We start from the raw sequence: 19,379 nt of genomic DNA on the forward strand, positions 1-19,379 counted from the left end.
TATAGAGAGCATTTTGTTATGTTAACTGTCTTCAACCTAAGGTGCACCATTTTCATTTATCCTAAGTTCACAAACTAAAACTGGAATCAAACTGCAAGAAACTTTCCAAATAATCTCAGATTGATGTGTGAGGAAAATTATACCATTTGATTTAATATTTCTATTAAAATTCACATTTTGAAATTTCCTTGTGAAACTTTTTATATTTAAAAAATGTAAATATTTGCTTTTGCCTTACACTTTTTATTTTTATGTTGTTTGACTTATGCTTTATAAACAAGATTAGTAAATACTGTTAAAGGAATAGGGATAAGGAATAGAAACACAGATACAGGTTGAATCAAAATGCAAAGATTATATATGTAAACAACTAGGGACTTTAAAAAACATAAACAAACAAGAAAATAATGTCTGCAGTGTTTTGACTCCATGTCTACAGGACTTAAATTTAAGTGGAGTCAAAACAAAGATTTGTAGTTTGAGAAGATGATGTAATCATTATATTCAGACTTGTTTTAGTTTTTTGAAAGTCCCTAGTTGTAGTCCTGGAAATAACATTTTTGTACTTTGATTCAATTTGTATCTTTTTTTTTTTCTGAAAATTTCTATTCCATCTTTTAAAATAACAATTTCACTAATCTTGTTTTTTAAGTTTTATGTTCATTTATGGAGAATAAATTTTAAAGTAAATATGCAAATATGCATTCAATTGAATGGTACATCTTTTTCAACAGTTTACTGCTACGTTGTTTTTTTGTTGTTTTTTACCACCACACTGAACTTATTCAAAATATATACCAAATGTTAACAAAGAAAAAAACACTTGTACTGGTATGCAAGTACAATAAGATGTAAAGTTGTATTCAAAGGATTCTCTTGAAGGTAAAGAATATATCGTCATAGATTTAATTAACATTTTCCATTAATGTTACAAAATAATGTAACAAAAATGAGCAGCAACAAAGCACTCTTATCAGAACAGAATAACGTTTCTTCTAGGATAATACAACACAGGTTAATGCTATGTAAAGAACCTCACTAACATGTTTACCTTGTTAGATCTACATACATATGCTCTTGAACAGTCTGCTGCACATGAATGTTTGCTAGAATAAGCTGACAAATAATGCATGTAAAATAGACAATGGTGACACATTCAGTGCAAGTTGCAAATTATCAACAATATATACAATCATTACCTTATTTAAAAATAGCAAAAGCTACATGAAATACTGTCATGTGCATTGGTAATAAATACATACTGAATAAGCACTCACAATTTCAGCTAAATACATGAAACACTAGAAAGAATCATAACTGTCATTCGAGTAGGGAATCCTACTTGGGTAATTGTGCACTGTTATAAACATGCTGAAATATGGTTGTGCAAATCCATGTAAAGAAAGCAAGCTTGAGTAACGATGAATAATAGTAAATGAATTAGCAATATGAAACAGCAAAACGAGAAACATTTCATGTGGTAGTTTCCAATTAATATGTTAGAAAATGCATGAGTTGTATTTAACATGCACATTAGGAAAATACTGGATTTTGTGATGGCAGAAAGTGAAGAACTCAGAATATTTTGCAGCAAGGTGATGAAATTAAAAGTATTTTCTCAGTTTTTAGAAAAATTCCTGTGCAATTCCACACCAAAGTAGATATTATCATCAATACTTTTATAGTGGAGTCATAACATATCGAGTACAAAGCAGTCATTTGTAACAACACCGCACCTGCTATTGTATTTATAAACACATAAATCAGCTTTCAATGAAAAATAATGAACTTTTTCAACAGGTCATTTTATGTAGTATATACATGTTGGTTTGGGTGTAAAAAAACCAAGCCAATTTTTTGTAGGCTTGTGAAACAATAACATTAACAATAATAATATGAGCAGATGGGTAAATCTTGATTTTGTATAAATATTGTGAAATCACTTATTTTGCTTATTATCAATGTTTGGGTAGCCTTAGCTACTGAAAAGGAAGGTTTTGAGTGTTATTTCAAGAAAACGACTGCTTTAAACAGTGGTTTATCCTGAGATGTTCTAACAGAGTTTTAACAAATTCTGTAAGATCCCTATTATGAACCACAACATAAATATTTTTTTCTAATAATAGTATACTTAATTTTGTAACTAAACACAAAGGAAAATAATCACTAAAAATGAAATTTGTTTTTATTATTATTTGGAAATTTCCATTTTATATATCCAGTCAGTTTTAATTGGGTACTAATAAAGTTCATTAAAATTTGGACTGGTCAAATGCTTATAATATTGTGCATACATGAACTGCATACTGCTTTGGTACATTAATTCTAAGACTGGATTAACTGTACATTTACATAAGTACATTACATAACCTGGACCCATTAAATGCTAAAATTTACACATATTTAGTATACTTAAACTGATGAATTACACAAGTTTATGTTTGTAAACAAGAGACTGAATTTTGTTACCTTTTTCCTTTCTGCCCTCTCTGCCTCTTCTTGCCTGTGTCTTTCTTCTAGTTCTTTTTGGAGTCTATCAGCTTCTTCTCTAGCTTTTCTTTCTTGTTCCTCTGTTCTCTACAGTGTACTCAAATTTATTCTTAAACAAATCACTTACCATTAAAAACATTTTTTGGTAAGTGTCTTAAATTTTTCCATTGAAAGAAAATACTTTTATTTATAGTACTTAGAAAGTACCTGAAATTACAAAAGCATCATAAGTAGTCCTTCAGTACTGAAAACAGACATTATGAAAATATTAAAAGATTTGTATTTAGATCTTCAGTGACATCATGGGCTCCTTCAGTGGAAAACCCTGACAATAATAAAAACAAATATTTGTACATTATTGTGGCAAGTTATTGCATTGATTTCTTGATCTAAGACTTGGAAGAGAAAGTTTACAAATCAAATATGAGAGTAACAAAATATTTAAAAATAGAATCAAAGCTTAAATGATTTTAAAATAGCATTGATAAATAAAACTAGCTACTAGAATTAACTGCATAGAACATGAAAGATCACAAAAATTAAACAAGTAATAATAAATGATAATAATAGATAAGTTTTAAAATACACATATGGGATGATTTTAAATTAATTCTTACTCAAGGAAAAATACAGTATTCCAGTATTCAAAACACTGATGGTATAAATATTTTGTACTAATTGAAAATGGTTTTGAATATTTTTTAAAAAAATTTTTGGTGACTTACAGCTTCACATATTTTTTTTGTTTAAAACATTAGCAGTCTTATGAACTTTCAGGTTTACTGCAAGGGCCACAGTAATATGGCCTTTACTTCTGAAACCTTGATTTACAATATTATCACCTTCTTGTTTTGTTCTAATACATAGAGGATAGACAAAAAATGCTCCTTCCCTTTTGAAAATGTTATTAACTTGTTATACATTTCATTAGATAACAGAAAAAAAATTATAACTATATGATTTTAGGATGCACTCGACAAGATCTGTTCAAATACGATCTCAAATTCTAATTTCAATACTAACTTATACAAACCTGAACTTTTCATGATTTTAAGTTACATCTTCTCATAAAAGGTGTTGTGCACTTGTTGTAGTTTCTTAGATCTTCTTATTACAATTATCCTACAAAATGGTTAAACAAGTTTCTCTTCAATAACCAAATGTAAATATAAAATTCAAAATAACACAAACCGGTTTCACAAGTTAATATTTAGTTGGCATTCCCTTGGATTTCAGTATTGCTCCACACTAACTTGGAATTCTTCACCAAGTTTTTCAGATATTCCTGAATGACTGACTGCCATCCTTTTTCAAGTACTTGAAAAGTTCATCTTCCATGTTTGGCTAGCAATCTTTCATTAACTGGTTTAACTCAGCCCATAAATTTTTAATCGGATTGATAAAGTCATTGACCTGACCATTCTATAATATCAATTCTCTTATTTCTAAGATATCTTTTAATAACTCCACAATTACAGAGAAACTTGTTTGATTATTTTGTAGGCTAATTGGAATACGAAAATTTAAGAAACTATAGCAGATGCAGAACACTTTTATGAGCAAATGTTACTAAAATCATAAAAAGTTCAGATATTTATGAAAGCCAGTGTTGAAATTACAATTTGAGATCATATTTGAACAGATCTTGTCAAGTTTATTATAAAAACATGTTTACTTTTTTTTTCTTATATAATGAAAGATATAACAAACTAACAACATTTTTCAGGAAGGGGGCACTTTTTTGTCCACCCTGTGTAAATATATAATTCAGACAAAATTTTAACCATAATGAATAAAAATTTAACTTCTCAATCTGACTGAAATTTTACCTTGTAGTTGATATTATACCTCATTCTGAATATTTTAGATATTTCTGAAAAGTTATAGCATCTGAAACAGATATACTATCATGCATTTATTTTAATATAAATATTTGTTTTAATTACATACATACATATATATATATAGAAATGTATGTAATTTATAATGTTAAATATGTGTTGCAAAATTTCTACCCATTCTCTCAATTTGTAGAATATTCTTGAGTGTAAGAATCAACAATGTACTACACGTTTGTAAGTAAATATTGTTGCAAACTGAATTTTTGAAAACTTCATCTCAAGTTTATCAATCAACATGCCAAGAGTCAGTCTTATATTGTTGGTTTACTATAGTTAGTACATTATAAACCTTGGAAGCTACAACTGTGAACACCCTTACTAATCAGAAAACTACAAACATTTGACCAGGAACATTTTCAGATTTTGAATATCACAAGCCATTTAAACTTAACTTCAGTGAATTGACTTCCGATGTTAGTTTTTCTACCAGGATATTACAAATTTTCATTGGCAAAAAATCAACTTGTAAACAGTGTGAGGCCAACCAAGAGTAGAGAGCTAGCTAGTTTATTAACTCAGAATTAATTTGATCATTGTGAACCATTGATAAAATATTCAGTTACAGACCAAACAGAAGACTTGATATTGTTTGTAAGTTTTTAAAACTTTTAAACAAGCCATTATTTCTAAAAACCATTATTATAAATTGTATTGTTGTTTGTATATTAAAATATATTTGTGTTAAGAAAGAAAATTGTGCATATCAATCTTGTTGGCAAATATCATAAATTTGACATATGTTGGAATTCAATAAACTTCTAAGTTAAAATTTCAGCCTATTTGAAATCATAATATGTAACACATCTTATTATAAAATATTTTAGACATTCTGAAATACTGTATCATATTCTAGAATACTCCAGAATATTCCAAATTTCTCAAAATGTTAAAAAACATTCCATATATGAATAATCCAACCTGTCACTTTTTGCTCAGGAATGTTATCTATGACAAGACAGTAGTTTCTAGAATTTATTTGAGGGTATATAATTTCTTATGTAGATTCTTCTTTATCATTTCATTTGACATTGTTCTGACATATTATTGTAAATGGATACTCTAACAAGAAGTAAAACTACATTTTAGCTGCTTGGATCAGAAGAAACTGAACTAATAGAAAGCAAATTACATTTAAAAAGGCAAGTGATGTACAAATTCTTCTACCATCACAAAACATTAGAGAAAGGTCATAAAACCTCAAGTGTTGTGATCAAGGAGGCTACAACATTTTGAAACAAGGCTTTAATTCTATTTCAGCAAATATCATGCCATTAACATAATAACAAAACAATTTGAAAAACAGACAAAGACTAGAGGAAAATTTAATACAGTGAGCTAATGAAGTAAAGTTTGTCAATAACTTAGATGGTCTTTTTGATATCACTTACAAGGATACCCTAAACTTGATCAAAGTCCCAGAATGCAAGGACTTTATTCTTGCACGTATAGAAAGTGTATGTTGTGGGTTCATGGGCCAGTTTAGTAAGTTTCTTTCTATAAAGGAATCAAGCACTGAAAGGAGAAGTGAGTCAATGATGGGCAAGATATGTCCAGCAGACCTTGAATAAAACTTCCAGTTGTTTGGAATCATCCTACAACAGTAATGATGAAGTTGATGGATGCAATACCAACTAAAGGGGAAATTCAGTAGAGCATGTACCTCAAGCAACCAGTGATTATCATATTTAGCTCTCCAAATATGGAAATGAGTCCGTATTCCATTGTTATCAACAAACATAGACTATTTTTGACAGAACAATGAGAAATCACATTCTCCATATGTCCACCAAATTTCATCAAAATCTAATAATTTTTGACTAAGTTATAATAGTAGAAATAGTGTGATAAATCAGTTTCCATATAAACAAATGGGAACTATTTTTGATTTTCATGACCTTTAATCCTCCAAAAATGAATAATTTCTAAGTTGGGTCATAGTATAATTGTACACCAACTTTCATCCACATCCATTCAGCCATTTGAGAAATCTTGCTGACAGACACACATACACAGGAGTGAAAAACATTATCTGTCTACTCTTGGTGATAAAGGTAATAACAATTATGAGTAGAGAGGAGCAATTGGAGAATAGCAATCTTTAAAACCTACAAAAAGAACAAAAATTATCACTCCTAACTTATCAGCAGCTATGCACAGAATCAAGCTGAGTGACAGAAGGCCAACAAGTTTATACTATCACAGCTTACACCCTTGGTCATGATGTGCAGGAGCTAGCCTGCAAACATTCAATAATCCAAAGATCTTAGCATTGCTTCCATGAAAAACTTGCCAAAAACTTAAAGGAACAGTTCTAGTCAACAGCCTTACTTCTAGTTTGTTGGGATAGCAACCCCCATAACGATCTAATAAATTAAAAAAAAAGTAGACTGTCTGTCAGTGAACCTGTCTGGATGAGTAGTAAGTAAATTAATTGATTGAGTTGGTGTTTTATGGCACAAAGCAGTTAGGCTATCTGTGCCAAACGTCTGGTAAAAAGGTAAAAATAAATTAAATGTAGTAAAATACAGAAAAAGAAATGTAGGTAAAACAAAACATCATTGAAAAATAGAAAAAGCATAAAACCAATGTTGACATCTAGTCTACAATGTTAAGAGAGAAAGCAGAGTAAGAGAAGTTGTAAAGGTCTTTCTGTAGCATAATTGTATATATCATAACCCGCCAGGAAGACAAACAGGTAAGTACAAGAACCACCGTCAGTCACTTGAAGTTGGCCTTTCCAGTCCTGGTTCTGGGTGAGGTGTCATTACAGCCATTATCAAAAGGTAAAATAATAAAAGTTTTAAAAGACATATAGCAAAATTGTAATAATGATTAGCCAAATCTCCAGTAAAAAAGTAAAAGTAAAGTAAATGTAGTAAAATTCATAAAAGGAAACGAAGGTAAAAACAAAACAGCAATTAAAAACAGAAAATGGCATAAAACCAATGTTGACATCCAGTCTACAAAGTTGTAAAGGACTTCCTGTAGCAGAATGGTAATGATCATAACCCACCAGAAAGACTAACAGGTAAGTACAAGAACCACCATCAGTCACCTAAAGTTGGTCTTTCAAGTCCTGGTTCCAGGTTATGTGTCATTGTGGCCAGTACCAAAAGGTAAAATAATAAAAGTGTTAAAAGACATGCAGCAAAATTGTAATAACAACTCGCCAGGATGACTAACAGTTCAAACAGCAGCGTTAGTCACCTGAAGTTGGCCTTTCCAATCATGGTGTCGAGTTATTTAATGTTCCGGCTATTTTCCAATTTCAAATTGAACTAGAGAGATTGAGACTCTGAAAAGGGAACCACAATTAAAAATGTGTTATGAATAAATATCCAACACTTAAATGAAATGAATAAGATTAATGGCCATTAAAAAACTAAAAACTTTATCAAGGTGGACAGTATCACCACCACCAATAACACTGTCCAATGTTACAGACAAACCCTGGGACAAAACTCGTTTAAAATAGTGCCGTCCTTGAGAGTCATAACAATGGCAAGAAAGGAAAATGTGGCTTACAGTGATTTGAGTGTTACACAAACTACACACTGGTGCAACTGTTCCAGATAAAAGAAAACAATGACTTAAAAAACTGTGACCAATGCGTAGTCTAGTTAGAACAACTTCCTCCTTTCAAACCTTACGAAAGCTAGATGGCCAAAGCCCAATATAGGGTTTTATTTGAAAAAACTTGTTGTTGTGTTGCTCACTCCAAGTGGACTACCAGCTGGCACGGAGCCGAGCCTTGAATACAGGACCATAGTCCATGTACAGAATAGGCACAGTGGTGATAGTGCCAGAGCTGATAAATTTAGCTGCTGTGTCTGCAACCTCATTCCTGCGAATACCAACGTGGCCTGGTATCCAGAAAAACTGGATAGAAGTAGATGTTAATGAGAAATGGGCCAGTCGGTTTTGAATATCAGTGAGAACAGGGTGTGAGCCAACGTGAAGCGATTCCAGGGCCAGTAGAGAACTAAGCAAGTCAGTATAGATAGTGCAGTTGAAGTACTGCTCAGCTTCAATATGATCCAGGGCAAGAGATATGGCATACAGTTCAGCAGTGAACACAGAAGCTGTAGTGGGGATTCTGCGTGCAACCACCGAACCTCAACAAACCATGGCAGAGCCCACAGAATTACCCAATTTGGAACCATCCGTATAAATTGGAACGGAATGATTGTTCGAAAGATGTTCAGTAAATAAAAGATGATACTTCCAATCGGGAATATCTGCCTTTATCAGATGACTAAAAGAAGGTCACATTTGGGAACTGCAATAAGCCATGGTGGGATGAGCTGACCAGTAGATTCTGCAATGTTATCCAAGGACAAACCCAATTCATCCAAATGTGTCTGGATGCGAAGGCCAAAAGGAGCAATGACAGATCATCTGTTTTGAAAAAGTCTGGCCCACTGAGGAAGGAAAACACAACCCCAGGTGGGATGCTTTGGTAAGGAACGAAATTTCGAAGAATATAGTAAAGACAGTTGCAAACGGCGAAGGTGCAGAGAAGGTTCATGAGATTCTACGTATAAGCTTTGAACTGGAGAGGTGTGGAAAGCCACAGTGCAGAGTCAAAGTCCTTGATGATGAATGGGGTCCAGCATCTGTAAGACTGAGGGTCTGGCAGAGCCATAAACCAGTGATCTATAGTCGAGTTTTGATCGAAATAGAGCATGATATATCTGTAACATAGAACATCGATCCGCTCCCCAACTGGCGGTAGAGAGGACACGAATTTGACCCGTAGCTGCTTTAAGTGTGGTATAAAGGTCAGCTTACAGTCAAAGATAAGCCCCAAGAACGTGGTCTCAGGGACCACTGGCAGTGAAACTTCACCGATACGGAGTTCAGGATAAGAGTGAATACCCCGTTGGCGGCAAAAGTGCATGCAATCGGTTTTAGGGAGAGAAAAATTAAAGCCATTTGCCGTAGTCCACTTCAGCACACAATTGAGGGCAGTTTGTAGTTGCCGCTCAATATATCTCATGTTCGACGACTGACACGAGATGTGAAAGTCGTCGACATAGAGCCCATTCGCAAAAGTGAGAGGGAGTTGTTCAGTGATGGCATTAATCTTTATACTGAAAAGCGTGACACTCAAAACATAGCCCTGAGGGACCCCAAGTTCCTGTACAAAAGAACGGGGAAGCGTTGAACACACATGAACTTGCAATCTCCTGTCCATTAAAAAATTTTTAATAAACATGGGTAAATTGCCATGTAACCCATATATATGGAGGTCTTGCAAAATTCCATACCTCCATGTTGTGTCATAAGCCTTTTCATGTCAAAGAATATTGATACAAGATGTTGGCGTTTGAGAAAGGCTTCTCTGATTGATGTTTCAAGTCGAATTAAGTGGTCTGTGGTGGAGTGCTGTCGTTGGAACCCACACTGGGTAGGCGAGAGGAGGTTGTTTGATTTGAGGAACCAAACAAGATGAGCATTAACCATCCTCTTTAAGGTCTTACAGAGACAGCTTGTCAAAGCAATTGGATGGTAGTTTGAAGGAATCTTGGGATCTTTCCCAGGCTTAGAGAAAGGTAAGATAATAGCCTAGCACCAGGCATCAGGAAAAACATTCTCCTGCCAGATCCAGTTAAAGACAATTAGAAAAACATCAAGAGAAGCAGGAGAGAGATAGCTCAGCATGTCATAGTGTACATCATCAGGTCCAACAGAGGTATTGCTAGACTGATGAAGGGCCATTTTCAGTTTCACCAGTGTAAAGGGAAAATTATAGTCAAAGAGACAGTCAGTTCGAAAGGAAAGAGGTGAATGCTCTGCCCGAGTCTTGATGGTCAAGAAGGTGGATGAACAAGCAGAAGTGCTATATACTTGACAAAAGCTTTCACCTAGAATATCAGCGATGCTCCAGGTACAGCTACCTCTTGGCTATCAGAGAGTAAGATCGAGAGGGGGAAAGAACTGTAGTGCCCACTGACCTTTCAAATCCTGTCCCATATGACCTTGGAACTGGTGGAAGAAGATATGCTAGTTGTGAACTTAATCCAAGATTCCTTCTGGCTTTGACGTCTTACCCATCTAGCATGTGCACAGGCCCGTTGGAAAGCGATGCAGTTTGAAAGTGTGGGATATCTACGGAAAGTATCCCAGGCCCGTTTTTGAGCCTTCTGTGCCAAGTGGCAAGCAGGATTCCACCACGGACGAGGATATCGTGGAAAACGTGTTGAGGTTTTAGGAGTACACTGAGCAGCTGCTTGTATAATACAGTCAGTTACCACTGCCACACAGTTGTCTATTGATGGCTGATTTACAATGGCAGGATCAAGTTCTGCAAGAGCAGTGAAAGTGGACCAGTCTGCCTGATCCAGCTTCCACCAGGGCATGCGGGTAGGGTGGCATCGACCACGGCCAGTCTCTCTCAAAAGTATAGGAAAATGATCACTGCCTAGTGGATTACTGTCAACCCTCCATGAAAAATGGTAGAATAATGAAGGGAAGCAAACTGAGAAATCAATAGTGGTAAAGGACTAACTAGGTGCGTGAAAATAAGTGAAAAAACCAGTATTGAAAAGAGAAAGATTGTGATCGGAGAGCATACGCTCTATAGAACGACCCCTCCTATGAATAACAGCACTTTCCCAGAAGGGAGTAGTAAGTAAATTCCTAGGTGTTCCAAAGTTAATTTCTAAAAGGCTCCAGTTTCTGCTATGGCACATTTACTGGAAGAGTGAGAAGGTCATTAATAATGAAAGGCAATTTGAATAGAGTACAAGTAAAATCAGTCATAGAAATGCAGCATGTGTGGTGCTAGAACAGAGATTAAACAAGAATCTTCTGTATTCGGTAAGCTGACATCATATTTTATAAATTACTCAGATATGTTATCAGAGACTGTATGGGATTTTCCTCTCATCTATATATTGCAATTTTTAGTTGATTCTAGCAATCTTAGAAATAAATGGATCAGATCAGTTATGAAACTGCAGCTTACCATGATGAGTTAAGGATAGTGTCACTGAGTTTTCTACAAGACAATATCAAATCAGTCAACAAAGAGACAATTACTAAAAACTTCTTGAACTAGCCATAACCTTTTTCAGTGAAATATCCTTGTGTATGCAATTTGTAGCACTAGAGCACTGCATCATGCATGATAGATGGTGAAGGCATAATATGCCCTCAAGATTTTTATGGGACAGTTTAAGCTAACTAACCATGAGAAAAGAGGACTCTGTAGCATCTACATTTTTGTTTGAATATATCTTGGAGCATAGTCCACTTTTTCTGATACCATTTCTACTCCTCACAATGATCTTAACATCCTACAACATTGAATTAAATATAAGAAGATGAATTCTGCTCTTTTGAAATCTGCCTGCCAAACACTTGCTGGCCACCTACAGTGTCTCAATGAAGAACACAGTGATTTGGTATTCTTTGATTCATCTGTAATAATAATACAGACAAAACAAGCAGTGGTAATGCCATTAAATGAGAAGGAAGGTATGTGTGAACCTCCAAAGCACATCCAGCTGTATATTAGGAAGTCTGAGGATATGTAAATTGAAGATTTCTTCAGATACCTTAAAATTTAATCTAGATTTCTGGATTATGTTTCAAGTCAAGAAACTCAGAGTGGACTATATCAAAGCAATACAAAAATTGCAACACCTGGATGTGTTAAATGACAATGTTGACAAGAATATGGGCCTTATTGAGGGCCCATGACAAAGAACAGAAACAATTCTTCCTTTAAGATGTGCAGGGTCACAGAATATGCTTTTCTAACAGTAAAAAGGGAACAATAAGAATGCATAAGTAAATAATTAGACCAAAATCACATAATTATGTAATAGTACTATTGTACATGCAATAAAATAATATCAGGCTTTAAATAAATCATTCATAATATACAAATATATTACCAAGCCACTGCAGTCTAGAACTTCAACTTCATCCAAAATAGACAAAGTTTGACATTTAATGGCTTTTTATACACTAGAACAAAATTTGAGGTTTGCAGCTTTAGCAATTTTAACCAAAAGTGTTACCTAGAAATAAGAATCACCCTAGGCCTTGGTCATTCTGTGTAAAAAGGTAATTGATATTACCATGGACTACAACTGACCCAAAATCTTTGAAATAACAAAAAACATTACAGAAGTTTCAAGAGAGTTTAGTTTTAAGTCATCATTATGATGAAAAGAGTTTGAATTAGGAAAGTTGGAGATAACAGCAACAAATAAATAACAGCAGAGAATAATAATCATTGATCCTCAAGACTGGGAAGGACAACATTATTGACTAATGCTTAAATAAATGGATTTTTTTGTTCAAAATGCACACAATATTTTTGGGTTTTCAATAACATGTAATTATAAAACAAATTATTTAACGTTGAAATATCTGAGAATACTTCCTTCTTGAGTCTTGCAAGACTGTTGCAAATTTCAGAATTTTAGTAAAAAGGTTTGATTTGCTGTCTCTGTCAACTTTTTTCCTCCAGTACAAGTGTTCTTAATACAGGGGGTTAATTATAAGTGACATTTGTTTAGTGTGTGCTGGGCTGTAACCATTACAGTGAAGATACCATAGTTGGTTATCTACAAATTGTGTAAAGCTATCTTTGAAGAAGAAAGTATAATAAAAATTTACCTGTGGGTGGAGAGAGAAGTATAAACGTTTTGGAGTGATTCAGCTTCATGAGCTTATATATACACAGAACAGTAGAACTTTATCTTTTATGATTTAATATGAAAGAACCGCTTTAAAATTGGGGTTTCATTTTCACCCACAAGTTCAAAGACATTATGGTTATTAACCAGAAAGTAATGTTCACTGCTAAATCCTATGGATAAAGTTAAGAGTTTCTATGACCTTCACTGTTTGGAATCACAACATAAAAAATACTTATAATGAAAAGAATGCTCTGAGAGGCAATAATTATTTATTATGCATTTCTTCAAACATTTTATCATGTGTAACATATCTGATGTAAGAAGATAATTTGCATTTAAATTATATGCATCACATATTGTGCAAAATTTTTTAAGGTATAAAATATGCTCTCCTCTTTGTTAACAGGATAAAATATCATAACCACCTAATGATTTTCTTCATTCCCTTTCAAGTACCTTAAGTAATCCAGGAATTACAAGATATCCCTAAAGCTGTAATTCCTAAAGTAACAATCTTATATAAATTGCTATCAAATACAGACCTAAAATAATTTTGCATGCTGATTTTCAAATTGAATGGGCAATGTTTTTAACCTTTGAGAAGATAATTCAAGTTTTGACTCTCATCATGAATTATATCATTTCTTGTCATAATCTGGCAACACTAAATAGCCATATTAGAATACTAATATTTGTGTTAAGACCTTCACTGCTGGTTATTGACCTATAAATTGCTATTACTGATGTGTGTACAACAGATTTGCATATCTTTCTCTGAAGATTCTTGTTTTACAACAACTGATCTCCAATAAGAAAAAGGTATCAAGGAGAAAATAGCTATTGAATAGTCTCAAATAAAAGTTTCAATGTGATAGACACACATGCCAGTGTGTTATAATATCTTGTTTGTAATGTACAGAACATCCCCATGGATCTCTTCCATATTCTAGGGACAACATAATCTTTCTCAAACTACCACTACTACATAAAGTATTCCACTTTCTAAATAATCTGCGCAAGGCAAAAGGTTAAGAAGGAAAGTAGGAAGGGGACAGTTATTTTCATTTAAAATCTTTCAGATGTCTTTGAGACCTGAAAGATAATCAAGGACATTCAAAACCTAAAAGATTCTCTTTGACTCCAAATGAGAGTTTGATAGTTGAGTGTTTGGTTAGTTGATAGACAGGAAGTTGACACTGTAGTATCTTGTCATTTGTGGATGAAGTATTAAGTAGTTTATGAGGTCTATCTGAGAGGGTGTTGTTAGGTGGTGGTTAATGGGTTAATAATATTGGTAAGAAGGGTTGATCGACCTTAGTTATGCTATCTCAGGGCAATTAGAACACTGCAACATGAGCTGTAAACAAGACAAAACTGAAAGCAGAGAACAGAGAAGAGAGTCTCAAAGGTAGTGACAAGCAATGATCATTTGTCAACAAGAGGGACAAAGATTGTAACCAAGGAAGTAAGTTCCATGACAGAGGGTGGCCTGAAAAACTAGTCATTAATATTCCGGTTTGGTCACTTGGAGATACAAATTTCAGGTTACACATAAAGTGAGGAAAATAATTCCCTGATAGTTAAATATCTTTATATATTTTTAGGAGTAAAGCTAGTTGGGCTGAGTGATTTATCATAGTTTATAATTAATGTACAATATTTTGATTTAACATGCAGGTACGGCCCTTTTCAAGGAGGTTGGGATAAAACATCCTATGTTAATATAAATATCTCACTGCAACTAAATGTTTTATTAAGAGTAATGAATCTATCAAACAACAGGAAGTAAAGATTTTAAATAACATGCTACCAAAGAGAAATATATTCATTAAAACCAATCTAAAATACAAGTACACTGGAATCCATATAAAAATACAGGAAATGCTTTTGATTCTAACCAACAGATAAAAACTGACTTGTATCTGGCTTTCTTCATCTTGTTTTTGTTTTTCTATTAAAGCTTGTTTTAGTTTTTCTTCTTCTTGGTGACGATGTTCCTGGGCAAGCTGAAGTTGCTCTTCTTCACGTCGACGTTCTTCTTCTTCTTTTTGTCTTTTTTCTTCCTCCTGTCGTCTATCAATAGTTAACAGCATGATGCATATTAAAAGTCTCCCATAATGTATCAATCTCAATTACATACATTATACAATACCTCTACCTTGAATTACACACGTAGACAATATTATGAATACAAGTAACACAATTTGGAATATTATTACTTCAGGTATTTAGTATCATAATTAATGATTACGAAACTTAAATTCTTCTAAATGCTACTTTCATCAGTTTACTATTTTAACCATTAAAAGGTAAACAGCAAACACAAACATGAAAAGTTACCTTTTAAAATCAGATAATACTTGAAAGTCCTACTATAAGCATGAACAATCACTTTGATCTACATCACAATTCTTAATTTCACTGCATGTTGTATTTACTACTCATGCTGGTATACTCATAAAACAATACGAAATGAAATAAAAATTGACCACAGCAATAGAGAGTTTGATCAATAGAAAATAAATGGACTCTTCAGTTTTTCTTATATGAACTTTTCTATGATACTTTTCTAATCTAGGAAAATCACTTTAGTGCAGTTTTCAATAAAACCATTTTGTAAATTTACAAACAAAATATCATATGACATAATAAAAAAACCCTTCAAACTGTCAGTAATTATATGTCCATAAAATCAAAGTTATTTTTTTACTTGACCATAATTTTACAATGTCCATAAAGTGTTTTACAAAGGTGTATGATTTAAAAAAAACTTGTTTGAATTTCTACTCCAACCAACTCTCCTTTCACCTTCATTACCAAATATGCTTTCTGCTTTCATCAAAAATAAAATTGCAGCACTTAATGAAATATTTTCAACAAAAATGAAATCAACTTTTGAATTTTATGGTCTTGTCTCATGACAACAACAAACATCTAACTGTTTTTTAAAGAATTACCCTAACTATAACTATATTTTGTTATAATTCTTTTTTTCTAAGCTTTTTTTCACTTCAAAGTGCTTAATTTCTCAAGTGAAAGAGACCAGAGCTGTTGCCTGAAAATCCTGTATTATTCCCCATTATGTAGTATTTAATTTGTGTACAAAAGACCATCAAATCCATCATAACAATATCTCACCTTATTTCTGCCAACCTTTGTCTTTCCAACTCAGCTTCTCTTTCAGCTTGTTCTCGAATCTGCCGTCTTTTTTCAGCAAGAATTGCTTTTGCTTCTTCCTCAGAGATGATACGAGGTTTAGGGGTAGAAGGTATTGTGGATGTAGCTGCAGTTGGCTCCTCAACAAATAACAAATCATGATCATGTTTTGGAGTTGTTGATTCCTCAAAGACTTTTTCAACTTCTTGTTCCACGAGGTCTGACGAACCAACCTAGGGGAGATAAAATATTTTCTTTTTTTCTCTGAACTTTATTATTTTTTTTAGGAAATGATTATCTCAGTTTGAAATTAACAGTGGTTCCTTTACCACCAAATGACAAAAATTATGGCAGACTACCAAAAACGTTTTCTTGGGCAGTGTGAGTAGCCACTACAAATTACTCATGAAAATCTAAATTTAAGTTATTATTTCTCCTGTAAGATAAATAATGTTTACATGTGACATAAGAAAAGTATGAGAACAACAAAGTTATCATGAGCATTGCTTGTGATGTTATTTTAATATAGAATCAATTTCTCACCATTACTCAGAGATAAAAAGAAAACAGGTCATTATATGTCAGCTTCACCCCGATCAAAATAAATAAACTAAAACAAAATGTAGTTCATAAAAAAAAAAAGACTTATACATTATCAAAAAAGTACATTTCATAACATACATGTATGCATGTAATTTTCCCTTGAAGTTTTACATGTTAAAACAAATAATATGGCAAGTCAAGAATGATTAAACTACAGCTAATCATAATGTGCAAGAATCTGCTGATGTCTTACTATTTCTTTGCATCTACTCATCCTTTCAACCTAGCATCCTTCACATCACTCCATGCCTATCTCGTACATCAAAAGCTTATACTTATAATGCCCCAAATTACTCCTCCACTACATTTAATATACTTAATCTCTAGATAAACAGTAATTGCATCTAGTGGGGCAAAGGAATATAAATATATCTTCAAGCATCCCCAACTTTGGTGACCAACTTTTTAAATGCCAATTGTGAAACTGCTGTCATCTAAATTCATGTCAGGTTTTGTTGTTTTTAGGTGGAAGAAATACCTAAATCTCATTTTTCACTATGTGTCAAGAACTTACTTGCATTTTCTCTTAAACTGTACATCAACCAAAACATATTCAAACACAGTATTTATTCAGATACAAGTAAGGTTCTTAATTACTTTACCTAATCTATTCTATTTCAAATGTTTGTTTGTTTTGGAATTTTGTGCAAAGTTACATGAGGGCTATCTGCACTAGCTGTCCCTAATTTAGCAGTATAAGACTAGAAGGAAGGCAGCTAGTCATCACCACCCACTGCAAACTCTTGGGCAACTCTTACCAATGAACAGTGGGATTGACCGTCACATTATACGCCCTCAAAGCTGAAAGGGCAAGCATGTTTGGTGCAATGGGGATTTCAACCCATGACCCTCAAATTACGATTTCAAATGAAACAACTTATTATGAACCATTATACAGCAAGTTAAACATAAATTATCATTTTTTATGGCTCATCCACATTAACCTTGTAAAAAGACAAAAGTTAGAAATGTTCTGAAATTTTCAATCAACAAAATCACCAAAGAAACTTTAATGTCACACAAGGGTGACACTAAAATGAAAAACATACTTTGCTTACCTTTTCTCGATTTCCATCATCAGCTAATTTTTTCTGTGTTTGTGGAGGAATTTTGCGTATTGCAGCTGATTTCTTTGTTCCATTAACAAAACCAACTGTTCCAGCACTTTTAACCCGTGGAACTTTAGCTGAACCAGCTGGAAAAAACACAACTCATCACTTATTTATTAAACAAAATTTTGAAATGCAAATCGATGATAACTATCTTAGCTGTTTCTAGATAGTCTTTAAGTGATGCAACCTTCTTATAAGTTTAAAATTATTTCATTATGTGAACAGCACCTATTTTGACTTGGTAACTTAATTGGTTTTAATTTGAAATTAATAAACTCATGATTGTAGGTTGGCTTTAAATGTGTGTAAATGTTAGAATAATATTTTGTATTTTGATGCACCATAATACAATATATATTACTGTCATAATAGTGACTTTTTATTTTATGCACTATGGTTCATAAAGTTTCTTCTTCATATTTACAAATTTTCTAGATAATGGCAAATAAATGAAAAATGTTAACATTACTGATGGAAATGTCTGTCTTTATTAGTAAACATCACATAATTCTGTAATCCTACCCTATAAGGGAAGAAGGCTTAAGTTGAAATTTGTTCCAGATTACTAGAATAATGTGATAAAATTAATACAAAAACTCTACAATGAGATAAATTATTCACCTGTTAATTAAGTTATAATTGTGAAAGATTTAAGTTCAGGCATACAGAAGAGAAAACAAATTACTAGGGAGACAGGTTTTAAGAAACCATTCATATAATTTTTAACAACTTCAAATAAAATAACGGTTGATAGAGTAGAGAACAAGAAACATCTAGGTGCAAGTGATCATTGCTCAATCAGATTTGATGTTTTGCTGCGTATATAAATAAGTAGTGATGAGATTTCAGTTCCAAATTTGTAAAAAGTAAATTTTGAAGAGATGAAAGAAGAATTACAGTTGTAAACTGTACAAGTGAATCACTCAGAGATACTGATCAAGTGTAGAAAATTTTCAAAAATAAAACTGTTGAATATTTAAGATGTGCATGTTTCTTACAGACAAAAAAGATGGCTGCAAGTAATTAAACCAGATTAACTCACAATAAATATAAAGAATAAAATTAAAGAAAATCATTATAAACATAAGAAGTTTAAACTCATTGCAATAATAGGAGATTTGGAGAATTATTGAAGATTATGAAAGTTGGAAACCAAGAATTATATAAAAAAGTATGGTTAAAAATGTAAAAATATGTAATAATGACTTCTTCATATACATTAACTGTATCCAAAATTTTAGGATGGAAGTAAGGCCTTCGAGGGGTGATCGAGGAAGGCTAGTATCTGATAACTGTGGAATGGCTAGGTTGTTAATTTCTACCTTTTCTGCAGTTGTTACCCTGAACAGCTGCTAGGTGAAAGCCAGACTGAATGAAATGACCATATTGATTTTGAGCATGTTAAGAAAAAATTTGGAAATGAATACATAGTGTTTAAACTAGATCAAATAGAAATATTA

The 19,379-nt window shown here is 32.9% G+C and overlaps 1 protein-coding gene across 13 annotated transcripts in view; it reads right to left on the bottom strand.

The window, feature by feature from the left end:
- LOC143257537 (uncharacterized) overlaps positions 1-19,379 on the bottom strand; it is a 148,410-nt gene that overhangs the window by 13,477 nt on the left and 115,554 nt on the right. For all 13 annotated transcript variants that reach the window (XM_076516339.1, XM_076516338.1, XM_076516341.1 and 10 more), the window contains 4 exons: positions 17,866-18,002; positions 16,187-16,437; positions 14,965-15,121; positions 2,470-2,577 (listed from right to left, as the gene is read on the bottom strand). In XM_076516339.1, the coding sequence (XP_076372454.1) occupies positions 2,470-2,577; positions 14,965-15,121; positions 16,187-16,437; positions 17,866-18,002 (653 nt within the window). The remainder of the gene's footprint in view (positions 1-2,469; positions 2,578-14,964; positions 15,122-16,186; positions 16,438-17,865; positions 18,003-19,379) is intronic.

The sequence above is a fragment of the Tachypleus tridentatus genome, chromosome 7 (assembly GCF_004210375.1).
Source record: "Tachypleus tridentatus isolate NWPU-2018 chromosome 7, ASM421037v1, whole genome shotgun sequence".
Taxonomy (NCBI): domain Eukaryota; kingdom Metazoa; phylum Arthropoda; class Merostomata; order Xiphosura; family Limulidae; genus Tachypleus; species Tachypleus tridentatus.